The sequence below is a fragment of the Quercus lobata genome, chromosome 12 (assembly GCF_001633185.2).
Source record: "Quercus lobata isolate SW786 chromosome 12, ValleyOak3.0 Primary Assembly, whole genome shotgun sequence".
NCBI classification, from domain to species: domain Eukaryota; kingdom Viridiplantae; phylum Streptophyta; class Magnoliopsida; order Fagales; family Fagaceae; genus Quercus; species Quercus lobata.
In genome coordinates, this window is record NC_044915.1 from 12,776,946 (window position 1) to 12,801,130 (window position 24,185).

The window sequence follows — 24,185 nt, forward strand, 5'->3', positions numbered from 1 at the left end:
CCACATCAGGCGGAGTCAAGGGGCTCTCAACATGATGGTCCTCGAAAAAGTCCCGAACGGAGGGAAGTCCAAGAGGGGAGCATACATACTACTCACACCACGAGAACCCATACACGCGGGAAGAGTCACGTTTCCCACGTGAAGCATGATGGGGATCTGCAACGTGAAATTGCGGACTTGAAGAGAGAGTTACGTCATGCACGACGGGAGCGTTCCCCACCTCGCTCCGAACTATCATCCGGGGAGTCGGATGGAACTAGTTACAGGCGGAGATCGAGAACTCCGCAGAGTGAGACTTTCTCCTACGAAGAGGAGCGTCGTCATAGGCGTAGGCGTAAAAGTCCAACTAGTAGGGGCGTGGGAAACGATGCCATGAACAAAGTCTTGAGTCAAATTTCCAGGTCACCCTTTACAAGAAGCATAGATGATGCTATCCATCCTCGGCGGTTCAATCAACCTACGTTTTCTCTGTATGATAGCCATTCGGATCCGGTGGAACATGTAAGCTATTACAGCCAGAAGATGGCTATTCATTCCAGGGATGATGCCCTGATGTGCAAGATTTTTCCGTCGAGCTTGGGTCCGACGGCGATGAGGTGGTTCAATGGCTTAAGGGCCAACTCTATTGGATCTTTCAAAGCACTGACCCAGGCTTTTGGTGCTCGTTTTATTACATGCAGCAGGACTCCTTTGCCGTTGGGGTCCTTGTTGACCTTGTCTATGCGAGAGGGCGAGACTCTCAAGAGTTATTCGGATAGGTACTGGGAGATGTTCAACGAAATAGGAGGGAAGAATGACGCTGTGGCCATAACTACTTTCAAAGCTGGCCTCCCAGCTGATCACGACTTGAGGAAATCCTTGACGGGTAAACCTGTTACCAGTGTGCGCCAACTGATGGACAGAATAGAGAAGTACAAAAGGATAGAGGAGGATCAGCTTCAGGGGAAAGGAAAGGCCAAGATGATCCCTCAGGAGAGGAGAGATTTCAGGTCGGATTGTTATAATAACAACCGACCAAGGCGGGACTTTGTTGGCCAGTCGGCCTCGGCAGACACCCAGGTCGTTAATGCGGTATTTCGGGAGCCTGTTCAGCAGGTTTTGGAGAAGATAAAGGACGAGCCATTTTTCAAATGGCCTAACAGGATGGCAAGAGAGCCTACCAAACGCAACCCGAGTTTGTATTGCCATTACCATCAGGACCATGGACACACGACAGACAACTGCAGAAATTTATGGGACCATTTGGAGCAGTTGGTCCGGGAAGGAAAATTAAGGCAGCTCTTACATCACTCCAGTGGAAGGGCGAGCCAAGCAGGTTCCGAGGTGCGTGGGGATGCTTCATCAAGGCTCCCTCGGGGTACAATCAACGTCATCTTTGCGGCCCCAGGGAGGACTGGATCTTGCCCCACCAGAGTGTTGTCGGTGTCCCGATCCCCGGCTGAGGATCGTTCTCAAGCATGGAAGAGAGCCAAGAAGCGTGTCTCCTTGGTTTTGGGTTTTTCAGATGAAGATTTGGAGGGAACCATACAACCCCATGAGGATGCCTTGGTGGTAACGCTGAGGATCAGTGGGTACGATGTCCGAAGGGTGATGGTTGATCAGGGAAGTGCAGCGGATGTGATGTATCCGGATTTGTACAAGGGGCTAGGTTTGAAGCAGCAGGACTTGACAACCTATAATTCCCCTCTGGTCAGTTTTGAGGGAAGGTTAGTCACTCCCATGGGGCTAATCAGGCTGCCCGTGCAGTCAGGCACGGAGGTGGTGGAGGTGGATTTTATTGTCGTAGATGTTTTTTCTCCGTATACGGCTATCCTGGGCAGACCCTGGCTTCACACACTTAAAGCGGTTTCATCTACCCTGCATCAGAAGGTGAAGTACCCGTCCGGAGACCAAGTGCTGGAGATAGTAGGGAACCAAGCGGCTGCTCGGCAATGCCAAGTAGCGGCTATACTGCATCGGCCTGAGGCAGAAACCTCGGCTACAGCCGATAATGAGTCATAGCAATTAAAGATCCCAGCATCAGGTTTAGACGTACCAACCAATGGGGTAGAGTGTGAAGATCTGGAGAAGGTGACCGTTGCTGATGATCCAGAGAAATTCTTTCGGGTTGGGGCCAAGTTGCCTCTGGAAGAGAAAGCGAGTTTGCTGGAGTTCCTCCGAACTAATGTGGACGTCTTTGCATGGGACCCGTATGAGGCTCCAGGAGTAGACCCAAATTTTATTTGTCACCAACTCAATGTAAACCCTGCCGTTCCCCCCAGAAGGCAAATTCCTCGGCGACCATCGAAAGAGCATGCCGAGGCAGTCCGAAGTGAAGTTGCCAAGCTCAAACAGGCTGGGGCTATCAAAGAAGTCTTTTACCCCCAATGGCTGGCCAACACGGTGGTAGTGAAGAAGAAGACGGGGAAGTGGCGAATGTGCGTGGATTTCACGGATCTTAATAAGGCATGCCCCAAAGACCCATTTCCTATGCCGAAGATTGACCAGCTAGTGGATGCGACCGTGGGCCACCCTAGGATGAGCTTCTTGGATGCCTTTCAAGGGTATCACCAAATACCGTTAGCCACCGATGATCAAGAAAAGACCGCTTTCGTGACCCCGGTTGGGAACTACCATTACAAGGTGATGCCTTTCGGACTGAAAAATGCTGGATCTACCTACCAACGCATGATGACGAAAATGTTCGAGCCACAGCTGGGCAGAAGTATTGAAGTTTATATTGATGACATGGTAGTGAAAAGCAAGGTAGTCACTGAACATGTGGAGGACCTCACTAGCATTTTCGGGATACTGAGAGAACACAGGTTGCGCTTGAATGCTTCGAAGTGCTCCTTTGGCGTAGGTTCAGGAAAATTCTTGGGGTACATGGTGACCCATAGGGGAATTGAGGTTAATCCAGATCAGATTAGGGCTATTAACAGTTTGCAAGCGCCCCGGAATCCAAAGGAAGTGCAGAGGTTGACGGGGATGACCGCTGCGTTAAACCAATTCATTTCCAGGTCAGCCGAAAGGTGTCGTCCTTTTTTCTGTCTATTACATAAGTGGCAGGGATTCGAATGGACCGAGGAGTGTGTTGAGGCGTTCCAGCAGTTGAAGAATTATTTATCCAAACCGCCGATCATGTCTAGCCCTGAAGTGGACGAGATATTGTATGCCTATCTGGCGGTAGCTCCACACGCAGTCAGTTTCGTCTTGATGCGAGAAGACAATGGCGTCCAGAGGCCGGTATATTATGTAAGCAAATCCCTCCATGAAGCGGAGGTGAGATATCTGCCGTTAGAGAAGGCCATACTGGCAGTCGTCCATGCGACACGTAAACTTCCACACTATTTTCAAGCTCACACTGTAGTTGTTTTGACCCAATTGCCTCTCAAATCCATACTTAGAAGTGCTGACTATACCGGCAGAATTGCCAAGTGGGGGACGATTCTGGGTGCTTTCGACATCAAATACATGCCCCGCACCTCTGTGAAGGGTCAAGTACTCGCCGATCTAGTAGCGGAATTCGCTGAGTGCCCTGAGGAAGTTAGTAGGAATCAAGATCACATGGATGAAAAATCGGTTGGCATAATATCCGCGCCAGGAGGGCCGGTATGGAAGGTATACGTGGATGGGGCCGCAAACCAACGGGGAGCTGGACTGGGATTGGTCCTGATATCTCCCGAAGAGGTCATCATTGAGAAGTCGCTAAGGCTGGGGTTCTCAGCTACTAACAATGAATCAGAGTACGAAGCTCTGATAATGGGAATGAGCATGGTCCATAAAATGGGTGGAAAGGCAGTGAAACTGTTCTCGGACTCGAAGCTGGTCGTTGGCCAGGTGACTGGAGAGTTGGAGGCCAGAGACCCGAGAATGCAAGGGTATCTGAACCGGGTTAGGCATATGCGAACAGAGTTCGAGTCGTTCGACGTATTACATATTCCACGAGGCGAGAATACCCACGCAGACTCCTTAGCGACCCTTGCCACCTCCTCAGCACGAAATTTCCCACGGGTAATTATCGTGGAAAACTTGCATACCCCCACTTCACCAGAAAAGGAGATTTGCCAAGTTCGCCAAGCTAGTTTGACGCCGTGCTGGATTGACCCTATATTAAAATTTCTCGACAGTGATGTGTTGCCCGAAGATAAGGTAGAAGCTGAGAAAATACGAAGGAGAGCACCTCGGTACTGGTTGTCCGAAGATAAAAAGCTATATAGACGGTCCTTCTCTGGGCCATACTTGCTCTGCGTGTCTCCCGAGGCAGCAGAATTAATCCTGGAAGAGTTGCATGAGGGTATTTGTGGAAGCCACACAGGAGGAAGATCCCTGTCATGCCGAGCACTAACGCAAGGTTATTGGTGGCCGAATATGCAGAAAGAAGCGTAGGAGTACGTTAAGAAGTGTGATCAGTGTCAAAGATATGCTCCGAATATCCACCAACCTGGAGGAGTTCTTAACCCTCTCTCAAGTCCTTGGCCCTTTGCACAATGGGGGCTAGACATTGTCGGCCCTTTTCCTAAAGCTATAGGAAACAAGAAGTACCTGCTGGTCGGCACAGACTACTTCACCAAATGGGTTGAGGCTGAACCCTTGGCGAACATCCGGGACGTAGATGTGAAGAGGTTTGTCTGGAAGAACATTGTTACGCGATTTGGAATCCCACGAGCTCTTGTTTCGGGCAACGGGCTCCAGTTCGATAGCAATGCCTTTAGGAAATACTGTTCAGAACTGGGAATAAGAAACAGATATTCCACTCCAGCTTATCCGCAAGGCAATGGGCAGGCTGAAGCTGTTAACAAAGTCATTGTCCATGGGCTTAAGAAGAGACTAGACGACGCGAAAGGAAGATGGGTGGAGGAACTCCCACATGTGCTTTGGACGTATCGGACAACGCCCCGGCGTTCGACGGGAGAAACTCCTTTCTCCATGACCTATGGAGCCGAGGCCGTTATTCCGCTGGAAACTGGATTCCCGACATTAAAGACCAGTGCATTCTCTTCGAGTAATAATGATGCGATGTTGGAAAAAAGTTTAGACCTGATTGAAGAACGGAGGGAAAGCGCGATGGTTCGGCTAGCTTACTACCAGCACAAACTCAAGCAGTGCTACGATAGCAATGTGAGGATGAGGCCGTTAGCCATAGGCGACCTGGTGCTGAGAAAGGTCCTGGGGGCCACTAAGAATCCAAGCTGGGGAAAACTGGGACCCAATTGGGAGGGACCGTATCGAATTACTTCTGTAGCTGGAATAGGGGCTTATTATCTAGAGGATCTAGACGAAAAACCTGTACTCCATCCTTGGAATGTAAATAATCTCAGAAGGTATTATTATTAGTAAAGAAGTTTTAATTCAAATATTCTCTTTTAACTTACGTCAAATATGCATTCTATGAGTCCCGCATCCTGTCATATCATACTGAATTGTTAAACAGAAACTGAGTTATGCCGGGTCCTCGGATCGCAAACTTAGTGGAAATTAACATCCTATCATACTGAATTGTTAAACAGAAACTGAGTTATGCCGGGTCCTCGGATCGCAAACTTAGTGGAAATTAGAATTGTTAAACAAACTTTAGTGGAAATTAACATCCTATCATACTGAAATCGCAAACTTAGAAATTAACATCCTATCATACTGAATTGTTAAACAGAAACTGAGTTATGCCGGGTCCTCGGATCGCAAACTTAGTGGAAATTAACATCCTATCATACTGAATTGTTAAACAGAAACTGAGTTATGCCAGGTCCTTGGATCGCAAACTTAGTGGAAATTAACATCCTATCATTCATACTGAATTGTTAAACAGAAACTGAGTTATGCCAGGTCCTTGGATCGCAAACTTAGTGGAAATTAACATCCTATCATTCATACTGAATTGTTAAACAGAAACTGAGTTATGCCAGGTCCTTGGATCGCAAACTTAGTGGAAATTAACATCCTATCATTCATACTGAATTGTTAAACAGAAACTGAGTTATGCCAGGTCCTTGGATCGCAAACTTAGTGGAAATTAACATCCTATCATTCATACTTAATTGTTAAACAGAAACTGAGTTATGCCAGGTCCCTGGATCGCAAACTTAGTGGAAATTAACATCCTGTCATTCATACTGAATTGCTAAACAGAAACTATGTTATGTCAAATCCTTAGACCACTAATTCGGTAGAAACTTACCTGCTAAGTTGTGCATTGAATTATTAAATGGCAGAAAGAGTGGTGATGAGTTTTCTAAATCATAATCTTAGTAAAAGTAATGCCCTATGAACATTCGTTAAGGAGTCAGAAAGAGAGAGCTTCGAATACAAGATTGGCGTACAATAAAAGAGGCGTCTGAAATGAATCCATCCAAAATTACAACGACAAAGTAAGTAAGTGTAAAGATAACTTAGAACCATCAGAATGATAAGAAAGTAAGCGAGAAAGTCCTCTACTAAGTGTCTAAATTAAAATTACAAAGCAGTTTCCATCTTTTTACTTCTTGATGATGCCCCCAGCCGATTGAACTGTGGAGTCCAATTCTTGTTGAAAACCCTGTGAGACCGTATATGTCTTCGAAGCAGTGGTGGATTTGTTTGGAGAAGCTCCTGGAGGGGAGTTGCGAGGTAAAACCTCCTCGCTGGGGTTAATAGCTGGGGCTGGAGTATCAGCTTGGTGTGGTTGAGGAGCTGAGGAGCGTATCGCTTCGGGGTAATATACGCTCTCTGGCTTACGTAGTTCAGATGAGGCTTCAACCCCAGCACGGTTAAGAGCCTCGCTCCAGGTTCTCGCACAGAAGATGCGGCAAACCTCCGGAACTTCGGCTCTTAACGCTTTCTCAGTTTCAGCTATCCCGATTTCGTAGCCCCTCTGCTCGGCTTCACCCATTGCCTTCTCAGACTCGATTTTTGCTTTCTCGGCTTGTTCTTTAAGCTTTTCGGCTCTCTCCCTTAACCTCTGAGTTTCTTCTAGATGCTTCTTAAGAACAAGAACTTGCTCCTGAGTTTTCTTCAGCTCAGCATTCGCCTCGCGCAGAAGCTTGGCCTGTTCCTCGGCCTGCTTCTGGTAGCCTTCTGATGACGATTCAGCACTCTTGCGAGCTTCTTCCTCGACCTGTAGCTTTTTCCTTGCGACGGTTAGATCCTGTTCAGATTTGGACAAGGTTTGAACAGCCATTACCCTTCTTTTCCTTTCACCATCTAGCTGGTTGGAACAAGCATTGAGCATCTCATCTAGCTTGAAGGTATTTTGGATGATCTGTAAAAAATAAAAAGGGGGGGTGAGTTAGTGTTATAGTTAATGAAAAGTGCGCATTAGTAAGTAACAGTCACAGAATGAAGCAGTATAAAAGATAGCTTCTCACCATGCCCAAATATCGTTTATTGTCAAGGATGAGTTGATTCTTCCTCACATTCTTTAGCTCAGCCATATCCTTTGGGAGCAATAAGGCCTCCTCTATGGCCGAGGCCACATGACACCCTATGCCGCCGTTATAATCCCTTACAGAGGCATCGTCTCGCAGGGGTTCCCCACCGAGCATAGGAACTGGCAGCCACGCTTGTGAATCGGGATGTGGGAAATCGGATTTCTCTTGGCCCCGCATAGAGGGCTGTCTGGTTTTCTGCTGCTTTGCCGCTCGTTGGACATCCTCCTCTCGAGTGGGACGGGATTTGCTCGCATCTGCCACCCCCTTACCTTTCTGCTCTCTGCGCTTCTCTGGCTCGGCAGTGCTTGGCGGTGCTGTTTGCGGAGATGATTGAGGAGGGTGGCGGGGGACTGGAGGAGAAGACCTGGCTGGAAGAGATAAAACCTGGGATGGTACTGTTTGGGCAGGTGCAGACGTTCCCTGTTGACCTCCTATCAGCTCCATTAGGCTTTTTTGGGGTATCCTTTTTACCCCCATCTCGTCAAAACTTTCCTCGGGGTTTGAGGGCTGATCGAAAATCTCAAAATCGTCCGTGGATCCCGATACTGTAACAACGGTTTGCTTGCTTGTTTCCCTTTTCCTTCTCCTATTGGTCACCTTTTTCTTGAGGGAAGGTGAAAGTGAAGAAAGCCCCGCTGAGACGCTGGCCACGGAAAGAGGTTCTGTGAGAGGTGTGTGTTCGGGAAGTAGAATACCCTCTGGAACGATGAATCCTTCGTAGGCAACACTGACACGGCGAAGCCGAGGATCGCGTGCCCTAATCACGCCCTTCGGCGCCTGAAAGCCAAAAGAAAGGGGGGTATATCCGAGAATTAAATGTGCTGCTCGTAGTTGACCATCAGCCTCGTTCACGTATATTTCAGCTCTCAATAATCTGTCTAGGCTCGCTTTATTGACCAATCTGAGATTGGGCTTCGTGTAGCGTCTATCTGCAAGACCGTTGATTTTAAAGTTAAAAATTGTGAGACGCGAAAATAATAAAGGTGACTAAAATGTGATCATGAGCTAAGTAGCATAGGTCTATAACTTCGCACCCACCTGGCGTTCCCTCCACTGTCGGGCAAGATAAACCATCATGCCATTCCCCAGAAAAAATGAGGAAATCTTCTTTTAGGTGCTTATTTGAAGTAGGGAGGCACTGAATCAACCTTAATTCAGGATATCTCGACTTGAGATAGTAGTCCTGGTCAGCTAGGCGGTGAAGGCTGTACACCCAATTCACTTCGTGATGGGATAGATTTAGACCCATTCTCTGATTCAGAGCGTCTATGCTTCCCAGAATCCTAAACATATTGGGAGCGCATTGGGTGGGGGATAGCCTAAAGAAATTAAGGTAACCCCTAGTGATACTACCCATGGGGATGGTCATCCCTCCTTCAATAAAGGCGATCATGGGGATAACCACTTCCCCAGTTTGCCTGGCGTCAACCCACTCCCCTTGGGCCGCATACCTCATCCCTACCGTTGGTGGGATATTGTACTTCATGCGGAAGTTTCTAATACCCTCCTCGGAGTCAACGAGACACCGAAAGGGATTCCTCTGTTTCCCCATTTTTTCTAAAGAAACTTAGTAAAAAAAAAAAAAAAACTTTTTGATTTTGAATAAAAATGGTAAAAGCTTCGAGAGGACTTACAGGTTCAAAGGAAGGACCTCGGACAACGTACGATTATTTGTAGTCGCCAGGAGAATAGTGAAGACAGGAAGAAGGCAGGTTCAGTGTATAGGCCTTGGAACCGCGTAACCATTAAGGGTAAGGTACAGGTTTAATTTGGGAACGCCTTTATAGTCATGTGAAGATTGTGAGCGGCGAAATTCCCGCTCACAAAACAAGAGAAACCCCCTACCGTTTGATTTGGATCTAACCGTCGAACGTGGGAGACAAGGGAGTTGTCAGAATTTAATGCTGCCAAAATCGGGGCGCTGAAGCGTCAGGGGCATGCCCCGAAACGCGCACAGGTGCAGGCTCATGACGTCAAAACCCACCTTTTCTCCTGAGGAGTCGAAAAGTAGGATTTTGAGGGGCTATTGTGGGGATCATTTGGTTGATAGGCCCATAGGATTCAGAATTGGTTGAGGATTGTTGGGCCAGTGGCCCATCCGAGGCCGTATACCCGTCCGAGGACGTCATGCTCCTTGGCAGTATGCGTCCGAGGACGATCGCGTCCGAGGACGATCAGGCCGTGGTCTCACCGCGATCAGATCTCAGAATTAGGTCATCTCAAAGGGTGGAGCAGCCGACTAAAGATGAAAGAGATAAGGCAAACAAATATCTGAAACTATAGCTGCCTCCGCATTAATGACCTCTCAACCAACTCTCTGGCCGCATTAATGTGGAGGTGATACCTGAGCAGTAGGGAAGCAGCCTTACAGCTGCCCATAGGAAGTTCCAGGAGGTGCCAGATGGGACAGAAAGAAATCCCCCGGACACAATCTACACGTGTTCGGTGAGGATGGATCGCGAAGGGGAGTATATAAACTAAACGAAGAACATGAAGAGGGGGATCGAGAAAAAAGAAGAACACTCATAAAACTGAAGAGAAAGAAGTAAGAAGGAGGAGAGAGAGAGTAACACTAGGGACTTAAGAAAAAAAACGCTGATTATACCAACGAAAAAGAAGGAAAACCTTGTATGGGCTTGAGAGAAGATCTTGGAGGTAGATACCACAGTTAACCTAACTCTTTACACCCACGCTCTACAAATCATATTGTCTGGGCCTTTTACGTACGAACCCAATACTGTTTAGGTTCGTCACCAAATCGTGTCCTTACAGCTACCAAAACAGTTTGTAAAAATATTGTAAAAAAGTTTGTGAGTATAGCATTATGCTTAAAAGAATCAATGCTATCGTTTTAAGGGAAACAAAATGTAATTTTATAGAACAAAATTGATAAAATTAGTACACATATATAATAATTTTTTATTATAAAAATTGTGGGGGCCATTGCCCCCCTAATCTAATGATGGCTCCGTCCCTGGTTATAATGCACTCTAATCTCACATATTTCATAAGATTGTGAATGATTCAAGCACATTAATTGTGGACGTCATATGTTGAAACTCTATATAAAAATAAATAAAAAAAATTTTAGAAACCAAAAAAAAAAAAAAAAAAGCATTAATCTCTTGATTTAACATACTAGAGAGAGGAAGATTAACAATTCCATAAAATAAAATAAATGGAAACTATATGGTCATATATATAATATATTCACATTTAAAATTTAGATACAGTACTTTATGTACAATATATTATATTCTCTAATTAAATTTAAACACATAACTACATTAAATTTAATTATCTTCTTTACCATAACTTTTGAGTGGAGTTGTGGTGTGATTTTGTGTTAAAATTCTACTCCCTCTCCCTTATGTGAGTTTGTTTCTTTAAAAAAAATTAATTATCTTTAAAAAGTATAACACTATCTATATTTTATTCATCTATACATGTTTCAATATATCCTGTTGGTATACAATTTCAAATTCACATTTTATACAACATTATACACATTTTTACCTACACGAATTTCAAAAAATTACAAACAACGTTACTCAAACTCCTCTATCAAACATCCCATATTCTCCAAAAAAAAAAAAAAAAAAAAAAAAGAAAGAAGTTTAAACACAGTTATTTGTCCTGCACTCAAAATTCTCAACAGGTTAAAAAGGCGCGTGGTCCTTGTATTTTATGTTTTTTTTTTTTTCTTGGCGGCCCAAATAAATGAAGCTGTTGGGCAGGTTCAGATTCGCAGTCCCAAAGTCTTGTCCATGCCTTCTAGAATGTTGACCATTGAAAATCGCATTTCGTTCTCCCCACTCAAACTCAACCGCTGACCGTTGTGTTGCCCTTCTTTCTTTCTCTCCAACACATATAAATCCCCAACGCTCTCTGCAACAAAGAAACAAACCTTACACCACAATCTACACACAAAACAGTACTAAACACACGCACCCACACACACACACACACACACACACACACAATGCATAAGAGTGGTTCAGCATCATCACTTGGTCCAGGAGGGCTGGACCTAACCCCGACCTTCTTCAGGCAAATTCAACGCGCCGCCCCTCCTTCCCCAACTAAGCGACACACCAAAATCTCCGTCGTTGGAGCCGGCAACGTGGGCATGGCCATAGCTCAAACTATTCTGACCCAAGACGTAGCCGACGAGCTCGTCCTCATAGACGCCAAGGCCGACAAGCTACGTGGCGAGATGCTCGATCTTCAACACGCTGCTGCGTTTTTACCTCGCACCAAAATCCAGGCTTCTGTCGACTACGCACTCAGCGCTGGATCTGATCTCTGTATCGTCACTGCTGGGGCTCGCCAGATCCCAGGCGAGTCTAGGCTCAATCTGCTGCAGAGGAATGTGACTCTGTTTAGGAGTATTATTCCTCCGCTGGCGCGTTACTCGCCGGAGGCCATTTTGCTTATAGTTTCTAATCCCGTTGATGTGCTAACTTACGTGGCGTGGAAGCTATCCGGATTCCCTTCGAATCGGGTTATTGGGTCGGGTACCAACCTCGACTCCTCCAGGTTTCGGTTCCTCATCGCCGATCATCTCGACGTCAACGCTCAGGATGTGCAGGTCAGTCACTTGTCTTCTTCTTCTTTTTTTAAGATTCTCTCACAAAAAATGTAGTAATGCACTGATGCTTAGGGTTTGGCTAGAGTTTTGCGGATTATCTGCATTGGAGTTACAGAATTTCATATTGTATCTGGTTTATGTTATTCCGATTTTTATTTTTATTTTTTTATTTTTTATAACATATGTGATTAGGTTCTTCCTTAAAAAAAAAAAAAAAAAAAAAAAAAGGTTAGGTTGTGACTTGAAAAAGTGAAACATAAACGGACATGTCCGTATGTTGAAAGCCTTGTCCTAATTGAATAAACCTAGCTATCTCTAGCTTTAATTGGATTTTCTTTTTCCTCAGGCTACTTTCAAAATTAACATCTGCCTTGTTCAAAAAAAAAAAAAAAAAAAAACAATTATCAGTGAATTCAATTTACAATTGTGGCCTCCAAATATATATATATATTGGTAATACTAATAGATTTGTTATTCTAACTTGTATTTTTTTATTGGGCCAACAGTCAACTATAAATTTAGTTAATTGACCATGCATTGACTATTAAGCCATAAATTTAGTCGATTTTCTTTCTTTCTTTCTTTCTCTCTCTCTTAATATATATATATATATATATATATTTATATATTTATAATAAAAGAATGAAGGATATGAATGAGAGATTAACAAATTAAATTAATTTAGGTAATGCAATGGTACTTGCTTAATTTAGTAGACTCTAACTTGTTAATAAACTTGGTTGTAATAATTAATGCAGGCTTTCATAGTTGGGGAGCATGGTGATAGCTCAGTGGCACTATGGTCAAGCATTAGTGTCGGGGGCGTGCCGGTATTGAGCTTCCTAGAAAAGCAACAAATTGCATACGAAAAGGAGACCTTAGAGAATATCCACAAAGAAGTAATAGATAGTGCTTATGAAGTAATAAGCCTCAAAGGGTACACATCCTGGGCTATTGGGTACTCCGTGGCTAACTTGGCTCGATCCATACTAAGAGACCAGAGGAAGATCCACCCAGTCTCGGTCGTTGCTAGTGGGTTCTATGGGATTGAAGGTGGAGACGTGTTCTTGAGCTTGCCAGCCCAGCTTGGTAGGGGTGGAGTCTTGGGGGTGGCCAATGTGCATTTGACTGATGACGAGGCTCACCAACTTAGGGACTCTGCTAAAACCATCTTGGAGGTGCAAAACCAGTTGGGAATATGAGTCACATCATAGTGGATCCCTACTTTTGAATCCCTTTCCATTTGAATGTTTTATTTTTAATTTTTTTTAGAGACGCAATATGCCTATTGTGTATGTTATCTTTTGGGGGTGGATTTCAAGTTTATGTTTAGTTGATCTAACTTTCTAAAGTAATGTTTTTATTTTAATCAATTAATTAGAATTAATAAAAGAAAGCGTATTGAATTTTTTAATGGTTTCCTAATCTATTTTACAGTATAGCAAGATTACTTGATATTGTGTATTTCATTTATATTGGCTTTAATTTTTGGCCAATAGGTCAATTTCTGTCTTGAAAACTTTTTATTATTATTATTATTGAAATTTATATTTAAAAATATTATAAGTGCTTTTTACAAAGGATCCAGACACACATTAACAAATTCATTTAAGGAAAAGTTTTATTAGAAATTGAAAAAGTTGTCGATAAACTTTTTTCTAAAATTGGTTTACTATTGTGTGCCCTTAGGGCACACATTAATAAAATTCTTTTTACAAAAGTTATAACTTTTCTAAAGGGATGGGCAACAGGTCCAATGTGGTATAAAATATAGAAGGACTATATTGCAAACATTTGAATAAAATGAGTCTTATTAATTTTATAAAGGCGAAAACACTATTTTAGTCCATACATTTTGAGATTATGGTCAATTTGGTCTTTGTTATTTTTAACTTATAGTTAATTTAGTCCTTACCGTTAACTCACTAACGGAAAATGTTTATATGACAAACGGTTTGCCTTCTTGGCACACATGCAGCTAACATAATAATATAAAATCAGTTAATTAAATATTATAAATGCCACATCAGCATTTTAATAATAAAAGAAATCCATGACAGACAAAAAAATTCTGAAAAGATTAATTAAAAGAAAATGATTTTTTAAAAGAATCCTCACTTTCTTTTATTTTCTTTAGAATTCTTGCACTTTCTTATTTTCCAAACACAATATACCGAGCAACACCCAACAACTAGCAACAACACAATATGAAATCAAATCCCAATACCGAGTGTTTAGCCAAAAAAAATCTCAACAGTATTGGGCCTGTTAAGATGATGACATGTGTCTATTTTTACACACGTGTCATCATCTGACTGGGTCCAGTGCATTGGACCTAAACCAAGTCCGATATATAATTCTATTTTAGAATATTTTAAGTATATATGTGTTCGAGTCTCACTTAAACTTCGCCCCTTATTTTTCATACTTCACAAAAATTTATACTTATAAACTGTACAAAAAGCATTCTAAAAGTAGTAATCTAATAAAATCTAAATTATACAAATTTCATAATGGAAAAGGAAAGTGAAAACCGTTGTTAGTCGCCCATAGACTAAATTGGGTATCAAGAAAAAGCTGGATCATCAATCATTTACTCCTTCGATATAGAAGGGTCAGATTTAGGTCCAGTGTCTAGTAGTAATGGACCCGTTAAGATAATGATATGTGTCCATTTTTAGACACGTATTACCATCTGACTAAGTCTAATGCATTGGACCTAAACCAAGTCTGATATAGAATTCGATTTTAAAATAATTTAAGTATATATGTGTTCAAATCTCACTTAAACTTCGCCTCTTATTTTTCACATTTCACAAAAATTTATATTTATAAAATAATCATCGCATTATAAATAATATATACTTATATAACAACCGCCACACTAAAAATAAGTGCTGATAAGTCTCTTTGATTTGATGAGCAATGATCCAAGTTAGTACAAATTGATGTATCACAGTTCACATTTTCACTAATTATAATTTTTTTTATATTTATTTATTTATTTAGAAACGGTTGAACCGTTGAATAGTCCACCAGTCACACGTTTATTGTCCACTCAACACTAAAAACTTTCCTGGTAGTCAGCAGCATCTATATAGAACAGGAAGAATAAAAGGAAAACATTGGGCCATTTCTTTGACCACTGAAAAACCCCATTACGCAGCTCAACCATTGTCTTGCCAGCCTTCTTTCTTTGTTTCCTTTTTTCTCACTCTCCGACACATATAAAACCCCCTAACCCCCCCTCTGCAACAAACAAAGCAAAACACAAAAGTTGGATCAGAATGCACCCCAGTGGTTCATCTTCGTCACTGGGTCCAGGAGGGCTGGACCTAACCCAGGCCTTCTTCAAGCCCATCCAACGCGCCGGCCTCCCTTCCCCAGCTAAGCGCCACACCAAAATCTCCGTCATTGGAGCCGGCAACGTTGGCATGGCCATAGCTCAAACCATTCTGACCCAAGACTTAGCCGACGAGATCGTCCTCATCGACGCCAACCCCGACAAGCTACGTGGCGAGATGCTCGACCTCCAACACGCTGCTGCGTTTTTACCACGCACCAAAATCCATGCCTCTGTCGACTACGAGCTCACCGTTGGATCTGATCTCTGTATCGTCACTGCTGGGGCCCGCCAGAACCCGGGCGAGTCTAGGCTCGATCTGCTGCAGAGGAATGTGGCCCTGTTTAAGAATATCATTCCCCCTTTGGCTCGTTTCTCGCCTGAGACTATTTTGCTTATCGTTTCCAATCCCGTTGATGTGCTCACTTACGTGTCCTGGAAGCTATCTGGGTTCCCTTCGAATCGGGTTATTGGGTCGGGCACCAATCTTGACTCCTCCAGGTTTCGTTTCCTCATCGCCGATCATCTTGACGTCAACGCTCAGGATGTGCAGGTCAGTCACTTGTCCCATTTTTTTTTTTTTTTTCTTTTTTTAAGGGTTATGCTTTTGGGGTTAAGCTAATGAGTGCACTTAGTAACTCGTTAATAATTTATTTTAACAAAGTTTTGATATTATTTTTATGAAAAATAAAAAAAATTATCAAAATATTAATTTTTTTTCTTTTCTCATAAAATTTTTTTTAATTAAATTCTTAACCGTTGTGTTAAGGATATTTGTTAGCATTTCTCATGTAAATTTCTTTAAGGAAAATTATTGAAAGGAAATTATTGAATAGTGGGAGTGTGCCATAAATCTTACCATAAATTTATGTACCAAAAAAATACGCAATTATGTTACTACCTTATAATTATCTTATTTTAATAGTTGTTGAATTTTTAATCCATGGAGGGGAGTACGCATTAAGGTGCTCTGACAAAAAAGTGGTTGAATTTTTAATCCATGTCCATTACATCATGTGAATAACAGTTTCAAGAAACAAACCATTACGTGGAAAACGTGGAGAGTCCCTTTGGGAAAATGGAAATGGTGCTTTGTAGTGGATGATCTGCATTGGATTAGAGATTTTTTTGTTGTTACATAATTTCATATTGTAATTTGTTTATGTTATTCTTAATCTGATTCCATTAACTGTGATTAGGTTCTTCTTTATTATAGTATTAATTAACAAAAAGTTAGGTTTTTTTTTTTTAATATAATTATTATTATTAAAAACCTGTAATTGTAAATTCATTTTCTAAAGTTATACTTACATTATTTATTGGACCAAGAGCCAAGTATAAATTGAGTCAACTGACCATGTATTGAATGCTAAATTTAGTAACCAGGTCTTTTTGTTCTTTTTCTATAGTTTGTACGTAATAAAACAATGAGGAATGAGAATGCCAGGCCAACAAATTATCTTAATTGTTGTAATTCCCCCCTCAAAAAAAAAAAAAAAAAAAATTGTTGTAATTTTATGGTACTTGCTTAATTTAGTAGACTGGGCCATGTATTAAATAAACTTGGTTGTAATAATTAATGCAGGCTTACATAGTTGGGGAGCATGGTGATAGCTCAGTGGCACTATGGTCAAGCATTAGTGTTGGAGGTGTGCCGATATTGAGCTTCCTAAAAAATCAACAAATTGCATACGAAAAGGCGACCTTGGAGAAGATCCACAAGGAAGTAATAGATAGTGCTTATGAAGTGATAAGCCTGAAAGGGTACACATCCTGGGCTATTGGGTACTCAGTGGCTAACCTGGCTCGATCCATACTGAGAGACCAGAGGAAGATCCACCCAGTCTCGGTTTTTGCTAATGGCTTCTATGGGATTGAAGGTGGAGACGTGTTCTTGAGCTTGCCAGCCCAGCTTGGTAGGGGTGGAGTCCTGGGTGTGACCAATGTGCATCTCACGGATGAGGAGGCCGAACGGTTTAGAGACTCTGCTAATACCATCCTGGATGTGCAAAGCCAGTTGGGAATATGAGGCACATCATGGTTGACCTTTACTTCTAATTTGCATATTTGCATGTCTTTTGGGCCTTTCTGAACTTCTTTGGGTTGCTTTTATTTCACTATTGTCTAGTTTACTTATGATAGTCCTGTGTTTTTCTTAGAGACCCAATATGCCTATTGTGTATGTTATCTTTTGGGAGTGGATTTCAGGTTTATGTTTAGTAAACCCATTTAGTGCTTTTATTTTAATCAATTAATTAGTATTAAAAAGAAGGAAGGCTATTGAATTTTTTAATGGTGTTCTGAACCTTATATCCTTTGGGGTATTAAAAATTCATTGAACACCGATTAGAAAGAAGTAGACCAATATACAATCAAAATTCTACAGAGCCACGAAGCACACTACCCAACACTATTTCTCAGTCTTTCACAAGGGGTACAAGTATTAGAAACCTGTATTAAAGATAATATACAAAATGTTTTAAAGCATCTTTGAGACTGAACTATCATCAGTGTCGAATCATTAGTTTGTAAGTTGCTAACAGGTTACACAGAATAACATTTTGGTGGATTTGGAGATTCACAAGAAATAAAAGATGCTCTCTGTTTCTCTACAACACAAAAAAATAACTACAGATTTACACCTCTAAAAGCGCTTTTGATATAGTGATTTCAATCTGGGAGTATTGATCTACTAAAGTGTAACAAAATTATAACTTTTGATATTCTCAAAAAAGAAAGATAGAAACAAAAAAAAGAGGAATTTGCTAACCTCAAAAAAATCTTTAAAAAAATTAAAAGAGAAGTTCCCCACTTATGTAAAGAATGGGATTGCCAAATTAGTGATGTTTCGAGCGCTATCATACTTGGTACTCTCAGCAATTTCCTTCAAACCAGTCCAAGTTTTTTTTCTTCGTTTATTTGACATGCTCACAGTTTTTTCTGCATCTATTGGGGTAGAATTGTTTTCAGCTCCAGGTGGTTTCTTGGATGCTGATCGGTTCCTCTTTCTCCTTCTTGACTCCAACAAGGTAGTACCAGTTTTCACCAATGGAGTTACAGGACTATCTGTAGTTGGAATTTCCTTAGCTAGTGCTGGTGAAGAAATCTCATCTGTTTTATTGATACCATTCTTGTCTCCCGTAACCTTCTCCAAGTTAGTGCACTTCCGAAGCCTGGATTTTGCAGGTTCTGATTTTAAAGATGTTTTGGCTTTTGAGGGACATATCTCTTTCATATGTCCTTTTGGGGTCCCTCTCTTCAGATTCCAATGTGAACAGAAGTGACATTTGTACACCACGTTGTTCTGTGTGAAATCATTAGTTTTCTTGCGTCTATGCCTTGCCCTTGCCCTATTCTTTTCAATTCGAACGGTGCAGTTAAACCCAGGCTGAAGAATTGTTTCACATCTGCAATTCAATTATGTGGCAATCAAGGCCACTCTACATGTTATTTACTATGAAAGAGGAGCTCAAAATTAAATTAAGTGCAAACCAGTGTTGGTGACATATTTTGCCACTAGAATTAACTCATAATAAGCACATGTAAGTGTAATATGAAAGTGGTAGAAAAAAATCCTTTTACCAAGTATATTGCATGGTTCTTGGTTCTATGTAAATAGGTAATCAACAAAAAAATAAAGAAAGAAAGAAAGAAAGAGAAAATCATACAATCCATACAGTGGGAAGTAAAAACTGTTTGATGCTTCATATTTGCTAATCAATTTGAGACCAATGTTTTTATTTAAGTTTCATAATCCTACATCTTACATGATATTATACTCTAAATGCAAGTCTTTTAATGAAAAAATCACCAAACTAATTAAAGCCACATTGAAAGAATAAGAAAGGAAGATCACTACAAAAATTTCTAGTCAAATCATATGTTCTAGCAAAAAACAAGAGGATGATGAATTAGGAAATGAGGCATTAATGCTTTATACTTCCAGTAGGCAGGAAACACACACCAATTCCATTTTTCGGGGAGTTTCCAGCAAGGTTGACTTAGCATTGTCATGGTAATGTGCATCTAATTTATCATTTCTAGATAAAGGTTGAGTAGTGACTCATAAATAATGTTACTAAGATAAGTCAACACTGAACTAAGAAAACTTTACACCAAAGAGACTTTGCTTTGCAAATGGGACAATGCTAGAAGTTCATTTGTTCATGATTAGAGATGCAAAACCCCAGGTGCATGTTCTAGTTGATGCCATGAAGCTTCATGATTTGCTTATTTTGATGGATGAGCCTGGGCACTGGGGATTGGACAGTAATTCCAGATGCCTATTTCCTCCATAGTCTTAGGGTGTTACGGAATTTCAAGATTCCCATGCAAGTTCTCACATAAACTTCATTTGCATTTGGGAATGGTTGTAATTCCAAATACTCTGCAAGTAACTGAAGGTGATGGAGACAATACCAACCACTTATCATATCAGTTTTCTCTAACCTATTTGAAGGCTAACTGCAAAAGAACATTCTCATTTAATCCAGTCTTTCAAACTTCATTAAAATGTCCTGCTATTTATGCACAGTAGAATGCCTAAAGCATACCTACTCCATACCTCCACCATATTTAATTTTTTAGCATTACCATTAGCTTGTACAACAAATAAACAAAATCTCTATTACAACCCTCCTCAATGCACAAAGACATAGGCCATGCATTGAAAGGTTCTTTTGCCAAAATCTCATAAGTATTTCAGTGTGTTTGAAAAGTTAGCATATATGCACCTCCATCCTCCATACACAAATAGAAAAGCATATTGTTCATTTGATAATTGAAACATGCACATTAACACTAATGGAACTTATATATGTTTGAAATCAGGTCAGTTTGGTCAGGCAGTTACTCATCCATCAGCTCCTCTAGTAGATCAGAGCAATTTTATTAAGTGTCTAAACATGGTTCACTTGCGATACTCACACACACACACACACACACACACACACACACACACACACACATAGAAACCTTCATTCTAACTACCAAAATTCTACATAGACAGCGAGTTGAACTCTAGGCATGAAAAATGTCTCTTTCTTATTATAAAATCCCTTTTACTGTACAGTGTACAACCTACACTAATTAAAACACAATACAGTTGCTCTCAGTTATCTATTTAGTAACACTTCAAAATTCAAACAAACAACAAACTCGTAGTGCAAAGAAGACCTTTCCATAAAATATCTCATATGTTCTTTAACTCCAAGCTCTACTTTTGCATTAACAAAAATATGGAAACAGTTTACCATTCAACAAGAAAAATTTTAAACTTCAGGCAAAGGTAATTACAAGAAATATGTATGCATCCATCTATGCAAGAGCTAACCATCAAATAATCTTCAAACTGAGCTCAAGCCCCTACAAGCAATTACCAACTAAAAAAAAAAAAACTACAGTATAAATGCAAGTTAGATACAAACCTCTCACATGAAAACAGAGAAGGGTCAGCACGCTCCCCCATGGCCTCTGTTACAGTGGCCAAACGTTGGCCAAAGAAAGCACCTAATGAAGGAATAGCAGCCTCCCCACTGGCCCATGTCGCTAGCTTCTGCAAGTGCTCAAGTTTTAACATGGATTTAGCATTCTTAGAGCCAGCTTTGGTTTGCTTTCTTCCAGTAGCTTCTTCCCTCAGCGAGATTGGATTGTGTAACCCAGGTGACGACACATTTGGTGTTTTATTAGTCCTTCCTCTCTTGCCCATGTTTTCTCTTATTTTGTGCTCTCTCTCAATAATTTTATCAAATAATTTTATCAAGCACCTGGTGGAGTAGCTTATTGGGGGTAAAACAAGTCTAAAAGGGTTTTGATAACTGGGGGTTTTAATAAAATAATATATTCAATTCAATAAACCATCACAAACCACCACCGCTTCAGCACAACCATAGCCAACAACCAACATAAACCACCACAGCACAGTCATAGCCACCATCACCGGCACCCACAACCTTTACAAATCGGAACCCTCACCACCCAAAAACCAAATCACAAACTCACCGAACCCACGTCACAAACACCACAAATCACAAATCACATACCCACATTAAAAATCACAAACTCACGCCACACCTTGGCCGAGATGAGCAGCGACAAGTCACTCTGAAAACCCAGCTGGGCGAAACGGAGGAGCTGGGTGATGGGAGAGGGGGCAAGACGGAGCGAGGGCTGGGCGAAGGGGAGAGAGGGCTAGGCGATGGTGGCATTGGCTTGAGAGAGGCACTGAGATAGGAGGCTGAGGGAGGGACGCTGCGTTTGTTTCTTCTGCGTGAGAGAGGGTACTCGTTTCTGGCGTGGGGGAGGCTGAGGGATTTTTTTTCAAAATAACTACAAACCCAAACGATTTTATTAGTTAGCAACGTTTTCAAACTATTTAGGAAACTAACAATTCGAGTATGTGAGACTCAATTTTACTATAGCAAATCAAGTTTAAGAGAGCCGATTTCTTGAGGAACTCGAGTCTTTAAGACTCGATTTCCTATTCATCATCTTCTTCGTTAGTTCTTTTTTTTTTTTTTCTCCATCTGCCGTCCCACACCTTCTTCCCAACCCCCAAAAAACCCAAGACAATGCTTCCTTCTTCAACTATATCCATTTCTCAAAATCTCAAACCCAAATCGCAATCGGAGCAGAAATGGGTTTGGATTTTGAGAAATGGATTTAGATGAGGGGTTTGGATTTTTGCTCCAATTGAGATCATGAAAAAAAAAAACCTAAAAAAAAAAAAAACCACCACAACCCACTAACCACAAAACCCACTCAACCACTGCCATAGCCATAACAACCACAGCTACTGTCACCACCACCCATAACCTTAACCCCCAACCACCAAAATCACAACAAAATCTCAAACCTAAACCCATAACCGCATCATTAACAACAATCGGAAAAACATAAACAAAAGCCAATCAGGGATCAAAACACCATAAAAAATCAGAGAGAGGGATGTGGGTTGATTTGGGTTTCTAGATTCAACAATTTCACTATATGTGGGTTGGGTTGATGGAAGTAGTGACTTCATGGAATGTGTGGTGAAGAAACGGTGGTTAAGAGAGAGAGATGTAGATCGGGTTTTGAAGGAGAGAGGGGGTTGAGATGGAGAGAGTGATAGAGGGAAATTTGAGAGAGAGAGAGAGAGTAGAGAGCGTGAGATTTGAGAGGAGAGAGAGAAGGGGAATACCTCCAACATATTTAATTATTTAGCATTACCATTAGCTTGTACAACAAGTAAACAAAATCTCTATTACAACTCTCCCCAATGCACAAAGACATAGGCCATGCATTGAAAGGTTCTTTTGCAAAAATCTCATAAGTATTTAAGTGAATTTAAAGAGCTTGCATGTATGCACCTCCATCCTCCATACACAAATAGAAAAGCACATTGTTCATTTGATGATTGAAACATGCAAATTAATGTTAATAATGCTTATATATGTTTGGAATTAGGTCAGTTTGGTCAGGCCATTACTTGGGCTCTAAAGAAATGTAGTCATTAGAGAGTCAGTTATTGTTGATGACTCTAATGCCTCTTACAAAAACTAACTTATACATAATAAATTAATGTAAAACAAGGAGATAGAACATCTTCTTCTCGCCCCTTTTTTCTCTATCTATTGCTTCTCTAAAAGGTTCTATATTGGACTCTAATATCTGATGTCATCAATAGGAATAAGGATATACATGTTTGTGTGTGTTTATGTTTAAACTTGCCTCATGTCCCAGATCAGTGCAATTATATTAAGTGTCTAAACATGGTTCACTTGCTACACACACACGTATATATAAAAACCTTCATTCTAACTACCAAAATTCTACGTAGACAGCAAGTTGAACTCTAGTCATGAAAAATGTATCTTTCTTATTATAAAATCCCTTTTAATGTACAGTGTACAACCTACAATAATTAAAACATAATAATGTTGCTCTCAGTTATCTATTTAGTAACACTTCAAAATTCAAACAAACAACAAACTCGTAACGCAAATAAGACCTTTCCAAAAAATATCTCATATGTTCTCTAACTCAAAGCTCTACTTTTGCATTAACAAAAATATGGAAACAATTTACTATTCAACAAGAAAAATTTTAATCTTCAAGTGAATGTGATTGCAAGAAATATGTATGCATCCATCTATGCAAGAGCTAACCATCAAATAATCTTCAAATTGAGCTCAAGCCCCTACAAGCAATTACCAACTAAAAAAAAAAAAAAAAAAAACTACAGCATAAATGCGAGTTAGATACAAACCTTCCACATGAAAATAGAGAAGGGTCAACATGCTCCCCTATAGACTCTGTTACAGTGGCCAAACGTTACCTAAAAAAGGCACCTAATGAAGGAATAGCAGCCCCCCCACTGGCCTATGTCGCTAGCTACTGCAAGTGCTCATGTTTTAACATGGAATTAGCATTCTTAGAGCTGGCTTTGGTTTGCTTTCTCTTAATAAGATTGGATTATGAAACCTAGGTGACACATTTGGTGTTTTATTAGTCCTTCCCCTCTTGCTCATGTTTTCTCTTATTTTGTACTTTCTCGCAAGAATTTTATCAAGCACTAGGTGGAGTAGCTTATTGGAGGTAAAACAAGTCTACAAGGGTTTTGGTAACTGGGGACTCCTTAAACTAGATGCACAAAAACAAGCTTTATATGCTCCACACAATGGAGAAGGACTTCTCTGCACAAAACTAAACAAAACGGTATTGACCCTTTAAGTTCAGTCATAGTTTAATTGATTCTTAAAATTTAAAGAACTACAATCAAATCTCTAAAATTATAAAATTTTTATAATGGGAAATTCCTCCATGAAACAGAATTAAGGTTTTGAGGGATGACGTTATATATAAAATCATAAAACAATAGAAAAAT

The 24,185-nt window shown here is 40.8% G+C and overlaps 3 protein-coding genes across 3 annotated transcripts; 2 read left to right on the forward strand and 1 right to left on the reverse strand.

The window, feature by feature from the left end:
* The first annotated feature begins 11,147 nt into the window (after positions 1-11,147).
* LOC115969942 (L-lactate dehydrogenase A-like) lies at positions 11,148-13,382 on the forward strand. The gene is made up of 2 exons (XM_031089584.1): positions 11,148-11,976; positions 12,735-13,382. The coding sequence occupies exons 1-2, from the start codon at positions 11,368-11,370 to the stop codon at positions 13,176-13,178; spliced, it is 1,053 nt and encodes a 350-aa protein (XP_030945444.1). The 5' UTR covers positions 11,148-11,367; the 3' UTR covers positions 13,179-13,382.
* A 1,700-nt stretch (positions 13,383-15,082) lies between these two features.
* On the forward strand, positions 15,083-17,590 carry LOC115969884 (L-lactate dehydrogenase B-like). The gene is made up of 2 exons (XM_031089519.1): positions 15,083-15,872; positions 16,905-17,590. The coding sequence occupies exons 1-2, from the start codon at positions 15,264-15,266 to the stop codon at positions 17,346-17,348; spliced, it is 1,053 nt and encodes a 350-aa protein (XP_030945379.1). The 5' UTR covers positions 15,083-15,263; the 3' UTR covers positions 17,349-17,590.
* Positions 17,591-17,808: 218 nt separating this feature from the next.
* On the reverse strand, positions 17,809-21,621 carry LOC115969783. Its single transcript, XM_031089394.1, has 2 exons — positions 20,746-21,621; positions 17,809-18,726 (listed from the first exon to the last, which is right to left on the reverse strand). Exons 1-2 carry the CDS (start codon positions 21,024-21,026, stop codon positions 18,132-18,134), a joined length of 876 nt encoding a protein of 291 aa, XP_030945254.1. The 5' UTR covers positions 21,027-21,621; the 3' UTR covers positions 17,809-18,131.
* Between the last annotated feature and the right edge of the window lie 2,564 nt (positions 21,622-24,185).